The sequence below is a fragment of the Geotrypetes seraphini genome, chromosome 3 (genome assembly GCF_902459505.1).
Source record: "Geotrypetes seraphini chromosome 3, aGeoSer1.1, whole genome shotgun sequence".
In the NCBI taxonomy this organism is placed as follows: Eukaryota; Metazoa; Chordata; class Amphibia; order Gymnophiona; family Dermophiidae; genus Geotrypetes; species Geotrypetes seraphini.
In genome coordinates, this window is record NC_047086.1 from 22,130,974 (window position 1) to 22,146,092 (window position 15,119).

The 15,119-nt window shown below is 41.1% G+C and overlaps 1 protein-coding gene across 16 annotated transcripts in view; it reads right to left on the minus strand.

Moving 5' to 3' along the window:
* The window catches only part of SNAP91 (synaptosome associated protein 91), a 262,921-nt gene that overhangs the window by 209,679 nt on the left and 38,123 nt on the right, over positions 1–15,119 (minus strand). For all 16 annotated transcript variants that reach the window (XM_033937980.1, XM_033937977.1, XM_033937978.1 and 13 more), the window contains exon 3: positions 4,137–4,279. In XM_033937980.1, coding sequence (XP_033793871.1) covers positions 4,137–4,279 — 143 coding nt within the window. The remainder of the gene's footprint in view (positions 1–4,136; positions 4,280–15,119) is intronic.

A 15,119-nucleotide genomic window follows, 5' to 3' on the forward strand; every position in this document is an offset into this window, starting at 1 on the left:
CCTTAGCAAATTAGAAAATCAAATTATTCCTTAAGTACTTCTTAATATCATAACTATTCTTATGTAATCATCCTTGAACCGCAAGGTAAAAGCAGAATAGTAAGGTAATTTTAATACTAATGAGCCCCTCGATGGCCGTTACCCCGATTGGTAAAAGCCACTAAGGATCCTTTTGTGCACTGCAGACTGAACTTACAAGCTAGACTGACTACAACCAGTCTTACTTGCAGTGGTATGCTTTTGAACATCTGCCCCTCAAATTCGGCACAAAGGCTTCTTCTCAGAATGTGTGTCACAAGATCATATGAGAAGCAAACTCTGCATCAAAACCAAAGTAAGTATATTTCTGCATCTTGATGGCCACGAATTTGGACTTGGAGGTTAAAATGTACAGCGTCGGCATCTATGAGACAAACTTGGTTTTTCTTGTTGAATAGGATTTTTTGGACCCCAATTCATTTGCAAAAGTAAGCCAGTTCTAAATCTAATAGATGCTGGCACTGTCATATTGATATAGGGACTTTGGATCATTTGCTGTATTATTGTCCATTGATACTTAATTTTTGGAAGTCAAAATGGGGCCAAATTAATGTTGTACTTGGGTCATCGATACCACTAACTTATGAAGCTATAATTTGTGGTACTTTATTACATATTAAACCTTCGTTCGATCATTATAAAAGCCGATTTTTCTTAATAATGACGGGAGTAGCCATTCAAATGATAACACGCTATTGGAAATGTTATGATCAACTTAATTATACTTTCTGGTGGGCAAACCTATGTTCTAGTTATAAATATGAAAGAATGAATGCTGAAATTTTAGGTTATAGTAATGTATTTAACATGGTATGGAGCCCATTGGCATCATTTATCGAGTCACAATAGATGTCGCGTACCTTTTCTTTTTATCTGACCTCCTTAAACATCCAGGGTGGGAGGGAGGGTGGTGGGAAATGTATTATTGTTTGTTATTCCTATTTTATTTATTGTATGGAAATTATAAATGTTTATCTACTTTTATTAGTTAAGGGGGGAGGGGGGAGAAAATGAGTGTTTTTTGACTTATTTGCATATTTAAAGTGCGTTTCTTGATTTGTTTATGTTTACATTCATTGTATTGCACTATTTATATTTTAAAATTAATAAAGATTTACAAACCCCCCCCTCACAAAAAAAACCAAGGAAAGTACAAGACCAGACCTTCAATCTGAAAATTATACTATAAACAACCATGTAAAGTGGAACCCGATACCAGACCCGACTTGGACTGTGTTTCGGCTACATAACCTGCATCAGGCGTCCTTGAAAGAATCCACTTAACAGATAGCCAAAATGTAGTTAGGTATAAAACGGAGCTTGTATGGTTCTTATTAAAGTAAAAATTTCAGCTTGTATATAAACCTTTACTCCTTCATACTCAATAAGAAATTCCAAATCTTTTTAAATTTTCTCATATTGCCACACTTAGGGCCTCTTGTATCAAACTGCGCTAGCAGTTTTTAGCCAGAGAGCCGCTCTTAATGGCCTGTGCTGCTCCCGACGCTCATAGGAACTCTATGAGTGTCGGGAGCAGCATGGGCCATTCAGCGTGGCTCACCACGCTACAAACTTCTAGCACAGTTTGATAGAAGAGCCCCTTAACCCTTTCAGGACCAAGGGACATATTTGTCCCATAACTTTAAAATCCTATAAATTTTGATTGGGATAGTCTACAGTTCTAAATTTGATATGTACGGATTCCATATGATACTGCCTTTATGTAAACAAACTGGTTCCGACATTCATTCATTAGCGTCGTTGCCAGATTGACGAGAAGATTCACTTGCCACACTGTCCATAAGCCAGAAGTTTGATTTTTTTTAAAAAAAATAATGATATTTCACAAAAAAAATCAATTTTTTGGCATCTGCAAGCCCTTTTTACCATAAAAATGTCGTCAAAACCACAAAAATTGGCCTACGATCCTTATGGTCCTGAAAGGGTTAATTGCATAAATTTTCTCATATTTGCTATACAAACAAACCGTCTTCCACCATATGTTATATTCCAATTTAGAGAAGTCTTTCCAATTAGATAAAATTGTTTTGATTGCAATCACTATTAAATTCTTAAGTAACTGGATTTTATATGTATTTATTGAAGATTGAAGACCATATTCTCCCAAAATAATTCTTCATCGATAAGATCACTACCTTGAGATGCTCCTTCCTACCTACAGTCCCCTACAACTCCCTGGTGCCCACCGACTCCAATTCTACCTTAACGACCTCCAACCCCATCCCAGTCGACAGATCCTGGTCCACCTTTGAGCACGTATCCGAATCCCTAGTCCTCAAACTCTGCCTCAAACTGAAATCCTGCAACTGCTCCTTAGACCCATTCCCCTCCTACCTATATGAGAAAATTCCCGTGCAGGCCATCTTATCTATTACCGAACTCATAAATTCCTCCTTACACTCGGGCCTTTTCTCCCCAGAAATAGGTCATATTGCCCTGACCCCTCTACTGAAAAAATCTGACCTAGACCCCTCCACACCATCCAGCTATCGCCCAATAGCAAATATCCCTCTATTAACTAAGATGCTAGAGTCCATCATAGCCACCCAACTCGCAACATATTTAGAGAGATTCTCTATTCTCCTACCTTACCAATATGGCTTTCGTCCCAATTTCAGCACCGAATCCCTACTGACCTCCTTAATTTTAAAGGTCCCAACTACTCCACTCTCGAAATAAGTTTGCCGTCCTCCTACAATTTGACCTTTCCACTGCTTTTGACGTTGTTCACCATGACATCCTAGTCTACCAACTCTCTGAGATAGGCATCAACTCCACAGTCCTAGACTGATTCTCAAAATTCCTACGTTCTCGTTCTTACACTGTCAACATGAATGGCACCTCATCCGCCCCCTGGAAACCAACTTGTGGAGTCCCGCAAGACTCACCTCTATCTCCTATTCTTTTCAACATCTATATGTCCTCCCTTAAAATCCTCCATCTATCCCCCCTAGAAACAATTTACACTTATGCTGACGACATCCTAGTCCTCCTCAAGACAAACCCAAACCTTACCAACCTCTCGGAGAACATATCCTCCTGTATAACGAACCTTCAGTCGTGGGCCCATACTGTCAAAATGAAACTGAACGAGTCCAAAACTAAACTACTTTGGCTCGGCCCAAAACTAGACCAACTTCCCACCTCCATCCCTCTGTCCTCTGGCTCCACTCTGCAGCTGGAGTTCTCAAGCAATGTTTTGGGCATTATCATTGACTCTACTTTGTCTTTCAACGACCACATCAATTCCTTGGCAAAAAAATGCTTTTTCAGCCTCCACATGCTGAGGAAAGTAAGATCCTGTTTCCATCAAAATCACTTTACCGTCCTCGTCCAATCCATCATCCTGTCCAGATTGGACCATTGCAACTCAATCTACCTAAGCCTTACCAAGAAAAACCTTCATAGACTTCAGCGGATCCAGAATGCCGCGGCTAAGCTTATCTTCGCAAAAAGTAAATTCAACCATGTCTCACCACTCTTGTCCAAGCTTCACTGGCTTCCGATTAATGCCAGGATCCACTTTAAATGCGCCTGTCTAACTTTCAAAATCCTTCACGGCATCCTCCTCCCTATATCCCACTTTCCTGGAACTCCTCAAACCGTTTTCATCTCCACCACCTCTCTTGGCATCCATCACCCTACCGTAAAGAAGAAGTTCCTTACAATGCTCTTGAGTCTCCCACCCCTCAACCTCAAATTATGTCCTGGTTTTACCATTTTCCTTTCTCTGGAAAAGATTTAGTTCTACATTAATACCTTTCAAGATTGTCAAAACACAAATCACCGCCAAGTCTCCCTCGGGTTTCTAAAGCTCAAGTACATGACTGCATTTTTTAGCATTAAATTGAGAACATATAAGCTCTCGTATATTCTATTCGTACATCAGATCCCCTCCCACTTTTACAAAGCCACAGTAGCGATGATGACGCGGTAAATGAACTTGAACTCATTCAATTCCTGTGGGCTTCGGTGCATTTACTATGGCAGCTTCACTATAAGGGCCCTAAATGAGTTACAACATCATAAGTCACAAGGAGTTTTGGTTTATTTAAAAAGAAATGCTGTGAACTTACTTCATTGCCATGGACCATTAGATGATGTGTTGTAACTAAGGCTTTAAAGACAACCACCCAACTACTATTCGTTGCACGTTCAAAGAGTGTATCAGCCATCTGAGGAATATTCACATTCGTTTCATTGGTAGCCTGGATCAAATCTGAAATAGAAAAAGTTACCTTGGAATAAATGGTATGCTTTTAATTAGATCACTTGTTAAGACTCCGATTTGCTGAAAGTTCTGATTTATATTTAAATGTGTTTATTAGAACAAAGTGCACAACAGAACAGCAACAGCCAAATACAACTTTTTTCTTAGTATAAGAGCGCCAGAAACAAACCCCCTACCCCACCTCTATCCCCCACCCTTCTCCCATAACCCTCCCCTACCAACCCAACCCAAGAGAGGTACAAAATACAAGGAAACAGAAAATGAATCACGTGTTCAAGAGACGACTTCTCGCAAGTGGGGTGAGGTCTCTCCAAAAAGGCTCCCAAATCAAAAGGAAGCGGTCTCTCGCACCAGATTCAAGATCCACAAATTGTCTGCATTCCAGAGAGGCTTTGAAAGTTCCGAATTAAATAGTCTCTAACGGCTATGTGTACAATATTTAATTTAATTCTTATATACCGCTAAGGATACTCGTATCTTCTCTGGGTGAAAGTCCCATTTACCACAGGGCAGGGGGAGAAAAAGCTGCCAAAGTTGGTTAGCATACTAATCACCACCAGCCAGGATCTTGCTGAAACCTTCTATTCCAGAGTTACATAAGTACTACCATACTGGAACAGACCAAAGGTCCATCAAGTCCAATATCCTGTTTCCAACAGTGGCAATATCACAAAAGAACAAAACAGATTTCATGTTGCTTATCAAAGGAATAAAGCAGTGAATTTTCCCAAGTCCACCTTGATAATAAATCAGTTTAGGGACTTGTTTTAGGAGCTTTCCAATGACAATTCTAATTAAAACTTACATTCTGCTGCAAACCAAACACTGATAGCTAACAATTTCTTTTTTTAGTTCAAAATTTTTTTATCGAGTTTAGTAGATGAAGTACAATAGATGTTAACAAGGCAAGAAACATGCATGCCGTACCAGCACAATAAAAGCAACCATAAAAAACACACTAACAAAATGTTAAAACAAAAATACTTAAAAATTTTCTGAAAGAAACACTTTCAAAGCAATTTCCTAAATTTTTAGATAACATAACTCAGATCTAATTAACCCAAGAAAAGTGCATTCCAGCATTTAGCAGCCCAATATGTAAATGTAGCAACATGACATTTCAAATTTCACTTTTTTTTTTTTATTTATAATTTTGAATACATTACGATATCCAATAATTCAAAAGAAAAAAGGAGAATTACATAAAAAAATACATAATCAAATCATATATACATAATTCCTTTTAAGCCCACATTAATGGGGAGTATATCTTGCTATTTCTAACAGAATAATCTAAGGCAAGGCAGATATTGGGTTGTATCAATAGAAGTTTCGTCAGCCAAAAGCCTGAAGTCATAATGCCGTTGTACAGGACCATGGTGAGACCTCATCTGGAGTACTGTGTGCAATTCTGGAGGCCACATTACAGTAAAGATGTGCGCAGAATTGAATCGGTTCAGCGGATGGCCACCAGGATGATCTTGGGGCTCAAGGGTCTCTCGTACGAAGAGAGACTGAACAAACTGCAGCTCTACACTCTCGAGGAACGTAGGGAGAGGGGAGACATGATCGAAACATTTAAGTACCTCACGGGACGTGTCGAAGTGGAAGATGATATTTTCTTTCTCAAGGGACCCTCGGCCACAAGAGAGCACCCGCTCAAACTCAGGGGCGGAAAATTTCATGGCGACACCAGAAAGTATTTCTTCACAGAGAGAGTGGTTGATCATTGGAACAAGCTTCCAGTGCAGGTGATCGAGGCAGACAGCGTGCCAGACTCTAAGAATAAATGGGATACCCATGTGGGATCCTTACGAGGGTCAAGATAAGGAAATTGGGTCATTAGAGCATAGACAGGGGGTGGGTAAGCAGAGTGGGCAGACTTGATGGGCTGTAGCCCTTTTCTGCTGTCATCTTCTATGTTTCTATGTAATACATATCTTAACACTAAACACTGCACTCATATATCATATCAAATCCACAATATAACATTATATAATCCCAACACTCACAAGCACCCTAGTAAGACAAACTTTTCCCAATATTTAAAATAATTCGCAATTCACATTAGTTCTAAAGTTCTTTAATTATCTCAATTAGCAGCAATATGTGTGGTCCATACTCAATGCTGATGTGCATTCATTGCCATTTGCACAAGATCCTGGAAATCTTTTCCTATTTTAGCTGTTTTTACCAACATCGTTTCCTTATGAATAAATCAGGGTTGAAAATATCAAACAAAAAGAAGCCAGAAAAAGCTTTAAATACCACACAAAACTGGCTTCAATGAAAACTAGTCTATAAAGTGCGATCCAAGTGGCTGCATAAAAAAGCTCAGAGATATGAAACTCTGAAGGGAAGGCTGCTAAACCTCCCTGAAAAAGAGTTCACCTTCCAGTCATTGCAACTTCATAAGTCAATGGTCACACTTTAAGACTGAGAATAATTGTCTAAAAAAGAAGGTTAACATTCTTAAAATGCTTCAACATGTAAGAGATCATATCTTCTCTTTCTTATCAAAGAACTGCCACCACTAGATTCACTTAGCTTTGAGTACAACTTGAGGGGTCCCAACGCGGCCCCGTTTCAATCTCTGCTTCAGGAGACCCGATGCCAAATACAGTGGTGCCTCACACAACGAACTTAATTCGTTCCAGGAGCAAGTTTGTTATGCGAAAAGTTCGTTATGTGAAACGCGTTAAGCGCAGTGACTAACGACTGCCTGCAGTGCCTGCGCGGAAGGATGCAATACATCGGCAGCGATCGTGGAAGCTCGGGCGACTTCGTTGTGTGAAACGAAGTTCGTTGTATGAATCATGACATGAAGTTCGTTGTGTGCAGCGTTCGTTGTGTGCAGCGTTCGCTGTGCGAGGCGTTCTTTATGCGAGGCACCACTGTATTCTAAAACTTTGAATATGGTGGAATTCTACAGTTCATGGTATTCAATCATATCGCTGCTTAGGTGTTTCTAAACTCCGCGATGTCAAGTCACGTCTGTAATCAAAAAGATTTGCCAAGTTACAAGTGAGTCACGCATCTTGCTCACACTGTAACTGCGATGTTATACGACTTATTAGGCAAAAGGAATTAACAAGAAGGCACATAAACGCCATACATACCGCTGCTGGATCTGGATGTCAATTTTGAAGAAGGTATTTCTGAAAAGTTCCAGCCGCCAGAAAGACGCTGTCAGCTGGTATTTAAAGGTTTTTACCAACATCGGCAGCAGATGTGTATTTTTGCTACCTCCTCCTTTCTCTCTTTCTTTGTAAATCTTGTTTCCCGCTGGGTATATCTCTCAAGTGTTAAGGTATCGCGACTGAGCTCTTCACTACAGAAGAGCCTCACAACTAGGGAGTCCTCATAGTCCTCCAAGGACAGCTCTGCTCCACTCAGGGAGGCATCCTCCCCGAGGAAACCACTTGTTTCCCAACCTTTTGAAGTCCAAAACACACAATTTCTAAAGCAGTAAGAGACAGACAAGAGGTAAAACCAAAACACAAAAATCAGAGGAGGAAAAAAGAAAAAGAAAAAAAAGCTAGACATCCATGGACAGCTGAAACTGGATACATCTGTTCTTTGTTTAAATGTAATGTAATGTAATTTATTTCTTATATACCGCTACATCCGTTAGGTTTTAAGCGGTTTACAGAAAATATACATTAAGATTAGAAATAAGAAAGGTACTTGAAAAATTCCCTTACTGTCCCGAAGGCTCACAATCTAACTAAAGTACCTGGAGGGTAATAGAGAAGTGAAAAGTAGAGTTAGAGGAAAAATAAAAATAAAATAAACATTGATCTAAATACTTTGGAAGGTAGAAGAGAGGAGAGAAAGAAATAGAAGCAGAAGGGGGAGCCGTTGAACAGTAGAATTCTGGAGAAATTTAAATGATAGAAATAGAACAAAACAAAGACAAAAGGCAAAACAATAGATAAGATTAAAGATAAATCATAAGCTGGAAAGAAAAATAAAATGAAACTTTGTCTTCAATCCACGGTTTCAGCGTCAGTGATGAAGTGGAGCAAATGTGCTCCATACCATACTGCTAGCATCTGCTATTAGCTGATATCCAGTTCTTTTTCTCTATAAACCAAGCAGTGTGGTCACAGGAGAGAACACAATGCAAAAGGAAAGAAAAGCAGCTTAGGAAGCCCTGAAACATCCGGAGACTGGAAGTGCAGTTAAGTTTAATCACTTAATATATTGCCTTTAATAGAAGAGCAAAGCTGTTTACAGTCAAAACCAAATAAAATAAGACAAAAAAGGAGGACATGACTATCAGAAACAGAAAATAATTTGGAGAAGAGCAGAGAGAGATGGCAAAAGCCATAAACAGACATTATCTTGACGTCTCACCCAAAGACCTGAATTACAACTAAGTTTTTAGTTCAATATATAAAATAGCTTGCATTGGTTTTTTTATTTCTTCTGGGATGAGTTCCAAAGCAATAGCATCTAATAGCTGAAAAACGTTTGTCAAGTGAAGTCTAGATTTTTATTTGGCAACAGAACGAACAAGTAATTTTAAGTAAAAGAGGGCGAGAACACCCTGAAAAGCTAAGGAATGAGACGGTCCAAGATATGGTAATATGTCCACACCTTAAAACCCAATTCTATAAATCACAGGAAGCAAAGAATGACCCAGGAACAAATTTTTCCCCGTCCCCGCAGGACCTCAATTTCCCTGTCCCGTCCCCATGGGTTTTGTCGTTGTCCCTGCCCCATTCCTGTAAGCTCTGCCTTGACCGCACAAGCCTTGAGCACTTACAATTTTAAAGTGTTTGAGGCTTGTGCAGATGAGGATGGAGCTTAGGCATTGGTGGAGACATTATGACATCTCAATCTGAGCTCTAGAATGTTGCTACTTAACATTTTAAAGTGTTTGAGGCTTGTGCAGATGAGGATGGAGCTTAGGCATTGGTGGAGACATTATGACATCTCAATCTGAGCTCTAGAATGTTGCTACTTAACATTTTAAAGTGTTTGAGGCTTGTGCAGATGAGGATGGAGCTTAGGCATTGGTGGAGACATTATGACATCTCAATCTGAGCTCTAGAATGTTGCTACTTAACATTTTAAAGTGTTTGAGGCTTGTGCAGATGAGGATGGAGCTTAGGCATTGGTGGAGACATTATGACATCTCAATCTGAGCTCTAGAATGTTGCTACTTAACATTTTAAAGTGTTTGAGGCTTGTGCAGATGAGGATGGAGCTTAGGCATTGGTGGAGACATTATGACATCTCAATCTGAGCTCTAGAATGTTGCTACTTAACATTTTAAAGTGTTTGAGGCTTGTGCAGATGAGGATGGAGCTTAGGCATTGGTGGAGACATTATGACATCTCAATCTGAGCTCTAGAATGTTGCTACTTAACATTTTAAAGTGTTTGAGGCTTGTGCAGATGAGGATGGAGCTTAGGCATTGGTGGAGACATTATGACATCTCAATCTGAGCTCTAGAATGTTGCTACTTAACATTTTAAAGTGTTTGAGGCTTGTGCAGATGAGGATGGAGCTTAGGCATTGGTGGAGACATTATGACATCTCAATCTGAGCTCTAGAATGTTGCTACTTAACATTTTAAAGTGTTTGAGGCTTGTGCAGATGAGGATGGAGCTTAGGCATTGGTGGAGACATTATGACATCTCAATCTGAGCTCTAGAATGTTGCTACTTAACATTTTAAAGTGTTTGAGGCTTGTGCAGATGAGGATGGAGCTTAGGCATTGGTGGAGACATTATGACATCACAATCTGAGCTCTAGAATGTTGCTACTTAACATTTTAAAGTGTTTGAGGCTTGTGCAGATGAGGATGGAGCTTAGGCATTGGTGGAGACATTATGACATCACAATCTGAGCTCTAGAATGTTGCTACTTAACATTTTAAAGTGTTTGAGGCTTGTGCAGATGAGGATGGAGCTTAGGCATTGGTGGAGACATTATGACATCACAATCTGAGCTCTAGAATGTTGCTACTTAACATTTTAAAGTGTTTGAGGCTTGTGCAGATGAGGATGGAGCTTAGGCATTGGTGGAGACATTATGACATCACAATCTGAGCTCTAGAATGTTGCTACTTAACATTTTAAAGTGTTTGAGGCTTGTGCAGATGAGGATGGAGCTTAGGCATTGGTGGAGACATTATGGCATCACAATCTGAGCTCTAGAATGTTGCTACTTGTGATTTTAAGGTGTTTGAGGCTTGTGCAGATGAGGATGGAGCTTAGGCATTGGTGGAGACATTATGACATCACAATCTGTGCTCTAGAATGTTGCTACTTGTGATTTTAAGGTGTTTGAGGCTTGTGCAGATGAGGATGGAGCGTAGGCATTGGTGGAGACATTATGACATCACAATCTGAGCTCTAGAATGTTGCTACTTGTGATTTTAAGGTGTTTGAGGCTTGTGCAGATGAGGACGGAGCTTAGGCATTGGTGGAATGAGGCATTATGACATCACAATCTGAGCTCTAGAATATTGCTACTTGTGATTTTAAGGTGTTTGAGGCTTGTGCAGATGAGGACGGAGCTTAGGCATTGGTGGAACGAGGCATTATGACATCACAATCTGAGCTCTAGAATGTTGCTCTAGAATGTTGCTACTAGAACTAGAAACAGAAATAGTTAATGCAGACCTAGACGTAGTAGCAATATCCGAAACATGGTTCACAGACTCTCATGTGTGGGATATAACTATACCAGGATACAACCTGCTTCGACAAGACAGAGAGGGTAAGTTAGGAGGAGGGGTAGCACTTTATATCAAAGAGAACATCAAGACAACCAGGATCACGGATGTCAAGTATACTGGGGAATCCATCTGGGTAAACCTGGCCAGAGGCGGAGAAAAATGCCTGTACCTTGGTGTGGTATACAGACCTCCAAGACAATCGGAGGACAAGGATGCAGAATTAATTGAAGACATTGAGAATATCACCTTACGGGGGGACGTTGTTCTGTTAGGAGACTTCAACATGCCTGATGTAGACTGGAACACATTCTCAGCGACAACTTGTGATAGCAGGAGGGTATTAACGTTCAAACAAATGGTACTAGAACCCAGGCCATCCTGGACCTGGTACTTACAAACGGGGAAAGCGTCTCGGGGGTCTCGGTGGGAGTAACGCTAGCCACCAGTGACCATAACATGGTATGGTTTAACCTTAAGAAAGGCTTCCCTAGGTCACAAACAAAAACAAGGGTACTCAATTTCCGGGGCACCGACTTCGCAAGCATGGGAGATTTCGTCCATCAGACGCTCCAGGTTCAAGAAGTAACTGATAATGTGGAAGCTATGTGGTCAACCTTGAAATCGACCCTTCATGAGGCAACTAAACACTACATAAAATCGGTAACCAAACAGCAAAGAAAAAAGAAACCCCAATGGTTCACTGATGAGGTCTCGTACCTTGTCAAAGAGAAGAAAAGAGCATTTCTCTCATACAAACGCACGGGGGAAAAAGAAGCAAACATTGAATACAGGACAAAGTCTGCAGCGGTCAAAACAGCAGTCAGGGAGGCCAAACTTCAAATGGAAGAAACTCTAGCGAAGAACATTAAGAAAGGGGACAAATCCTTCTTCAGATACATTAGCGACAGGAAAAAGAACGCAAACGGGATAGTACGCCTTAGAACGCCAGAAGGGAACTATGTGGAAACAGATTCCGATAAGGCCAAACTACTGAATGATTACTTCTATTCAGTCTTTACATGCGAGGCACCAGGGCAAGGGCCACGTCTGGAAGCAAAGCAAAGCATGGAAGACCCATTTCAGAATTTTGAGTTCACACCAGCTGATGTTTACAGAGAACTGTCAAGACTCAAGGTGAACAAAGCCATGGGACCGGACAATTTGCACCCAAGAGTGCTCAGAGAGCTATGCGATGTTCTGGCAAAACCGTTAGCCATGCTCTTCAATCTCTCCCTAAGTACGGGGAGAGTCCCCCTGGACTGGAAAACAGCCAACGTTGTTCCTCTGCACAAAAAGGGTTGCAGAGCAGAGGCTGCGAATTACAGGCCAGTGAGTCTCACATCAATAGTGTGTAAACTCATGGAAACTTTACTTAAAGGTAAATTGGACACGATATTGGATGAGGGAAATCTGAGGGATCCCTGTCAACATGGATTCACTAGGGGCAGGTCATGCCAATCCAATCTTATCAGCTTCTTTGACTGGGTGACAGGAAAGTTAGACTCGGGAGAGTCTCTGGACGTAGTGTACTTGGATTTCAGTAAAGCTTTTGACAGTGTCCCGTACCGCAGACTATTAAACAAGATGAAATCGATGGGGTTAGGTGAGAAACTAACTGCATGGGTCAATGATTGGCTGAGTGGAAGACTTCAGAGGGTGGTGGTCAACGGCACCCTCTCTGAGACATCGAAGGTGACTAGCGGAGTGCCGCAAGGATCAGTCCTGGGACCATCCCTTTTCAACATATTCATAAGGGACTTGACCCGGGGGCTTCAGGGTAAAGTAGCACTGTTCGCCGACGACGCCAAACTGTGTAATATAGTAAGTCTCAAGGATAGTATGACGCAGGATCTGATCATGTTGGAAAACTGGTCCTCAACATGGCAGCTGGGTTTCAACGCTAAGAAGTGTAAGGTCATGCATCTCGGCAGCAGAAATCCATGCAGAACATACACCTTGAATGGAGAAGTACTAGCTAGGACTTCAGAAGAACGGGACTTGGGAGTAATCATCAGTGTAGACATGAAGGCTGCCAAACAAGTAGAGAAGGCCTCATCCAAAGGCAAGGCAAATGATGGGATATATCAAGAGAAGCTTCGTCAGCCGCAAGCCTGAAGTCATAATGCCACTTTACAGAACCATGGTGAGACCTCATCTGGAGTACTGTGTGCAATTTTGGAGGCCACATTACCGTAAAGATGTGCTTCGAGCCGAGTCGGTCCAGCGGATGGCCACTAGAATGGTCTCCAGACTCAAGGGTCTCTCATACGAAGAAAGACTGGGCAAATTGCAGCTCTATACTCTAGAGGAGCACAGGGAAAGGGGTGACATGATTGAGACATTTAAATACGTCACAGGTCGTGTCGAGGTGGAAAACGACATATTCGTTCCCAAGGGACCCTCGGTCACAAGGGGGCACCTGCTTAAACTCAGAGGAGGGAAATTTAGGAAGTACTTCTTCACAGAAAGGGTGGTGGATCACTGGAACAAACTTCCGGTGCAGGTGATCAAGGCCACCAGCGTGCTCGACTTTAAGAATAAATGGGACATCCACGTGGGATCCCTACGAGGGTCGAGCTAAGGAACTAAGTCATCAGCACTCAGACTTAATGGGGTGGGTCAGTAGAGTGGGCAGACTTGATGGGCTGTAGCCCTTTTCTGCCGTCATCTTTCTATGTTTCTATGTGATTTTAAGGTGTTTGAGGCTTGTGCAGATGAGGACGGAGCTTAGGCAGTGGTGGAATGAGGCATTATGACATCACAATCTGAGCTCTAGAATGGGAAAAGAACTCGCCAGGATGGGAAAATGAGTTCCTGCGGGGACAGAGAAAAATTTGTCCTCTTGTCATTCTCTAATAGGAAGCCAAAAGTAGATGTTATGCTTTACCTGAAAAAGGTCATTTGTGTTCTGATATACCAGTTCAGACAAGTGAGATATACCAGAGTAATCCCTAGGAAGGGTGGGTCGTATTACATATGGTTCTTAGAGCTGCACTTCAAGTTCACCTGGTGCTTGCCAGAAAAGCTATAATCTATAAAGGGTGCAAAAATGTGGCAACAACTTCACATGGCTGTTCTACAAACTTCTTCCAGAAAGAGTAATCTGAGATCTACCCAGGAAGCCTGCATACTCAAATGTCCCTTAAGCTCTTAAGATGCCATACAGCCTTGAACCTTTTAGGCAATAACTGATCCACCTACTAAACTGAACCTTTGGATGCTGTTTTAGTCTTACCTGAACTTCTAAACAGCCTATGGAAGGAAAAAGCAGCTTTCAGGTTTTTATGAAAACACCCTTCTAAGGTCCAAGCAAAGCATCACCTTATCTGCTGCAAATTGTTTATGGTATAAACGTTCAAAAAATTATTTTGAAGGGGGTTAAATGATAATAAATGTGGGTATAAACAATAAAAAAATATATACAGTAAAACCTTGGTTTGCGAGCATAATTTGTTCCTAAAGCATGCTTGTAATCCAAAGAACTCGTATATCAAAGCAAATTTTCCCATAGGAAATAAGGAAAAATTATGTTCTTACCTGTTAATTTTCTTTCCTTTAGTCACAGCAGATGAATCCAGAGACTAGTGGGATTAGGTTCATCAACCAGCAGGTGGAGATAGAGAGAACTGAGTTGTCCTCAGCCTTATTGGATGCACAGCCTCCTGGCCAACCAGTATAGGTCATCTCAGAGCATCCAAAACGAAACTCACACTTAAGAAACTCCTTCCCAGACATATGAAACACGCAAAACCAATACTCAAACAACCGAAAAAGCAACTCCAGCATAAAAAACATATCCAAACAACATGCAATAGCAACGAAGACTGAAACAGGGTGGGGCTCTGGATTCATCTGCTGTGACTAAAGGAAAAAAAATTAACAGGTAAGAACATAATTTTTCCTTCCTTGTCATCAACAGCAGATGAATCTAGTGACTAGTGGGATGTAGCAAAGCAGTCCTAACGTACGGAGGGAAACAAACACCACTGCATCAATGCCAACGTACCGACGGCCATGACAAAAGATGCTCCACACCCAGACCACCACTTTGTATATACAGAGAACAACCAAGATATGTTGAAAATTGCCCCTTCCAATGTACACTATGCAGCAAAAGGCCAAGCCAATGTGAAA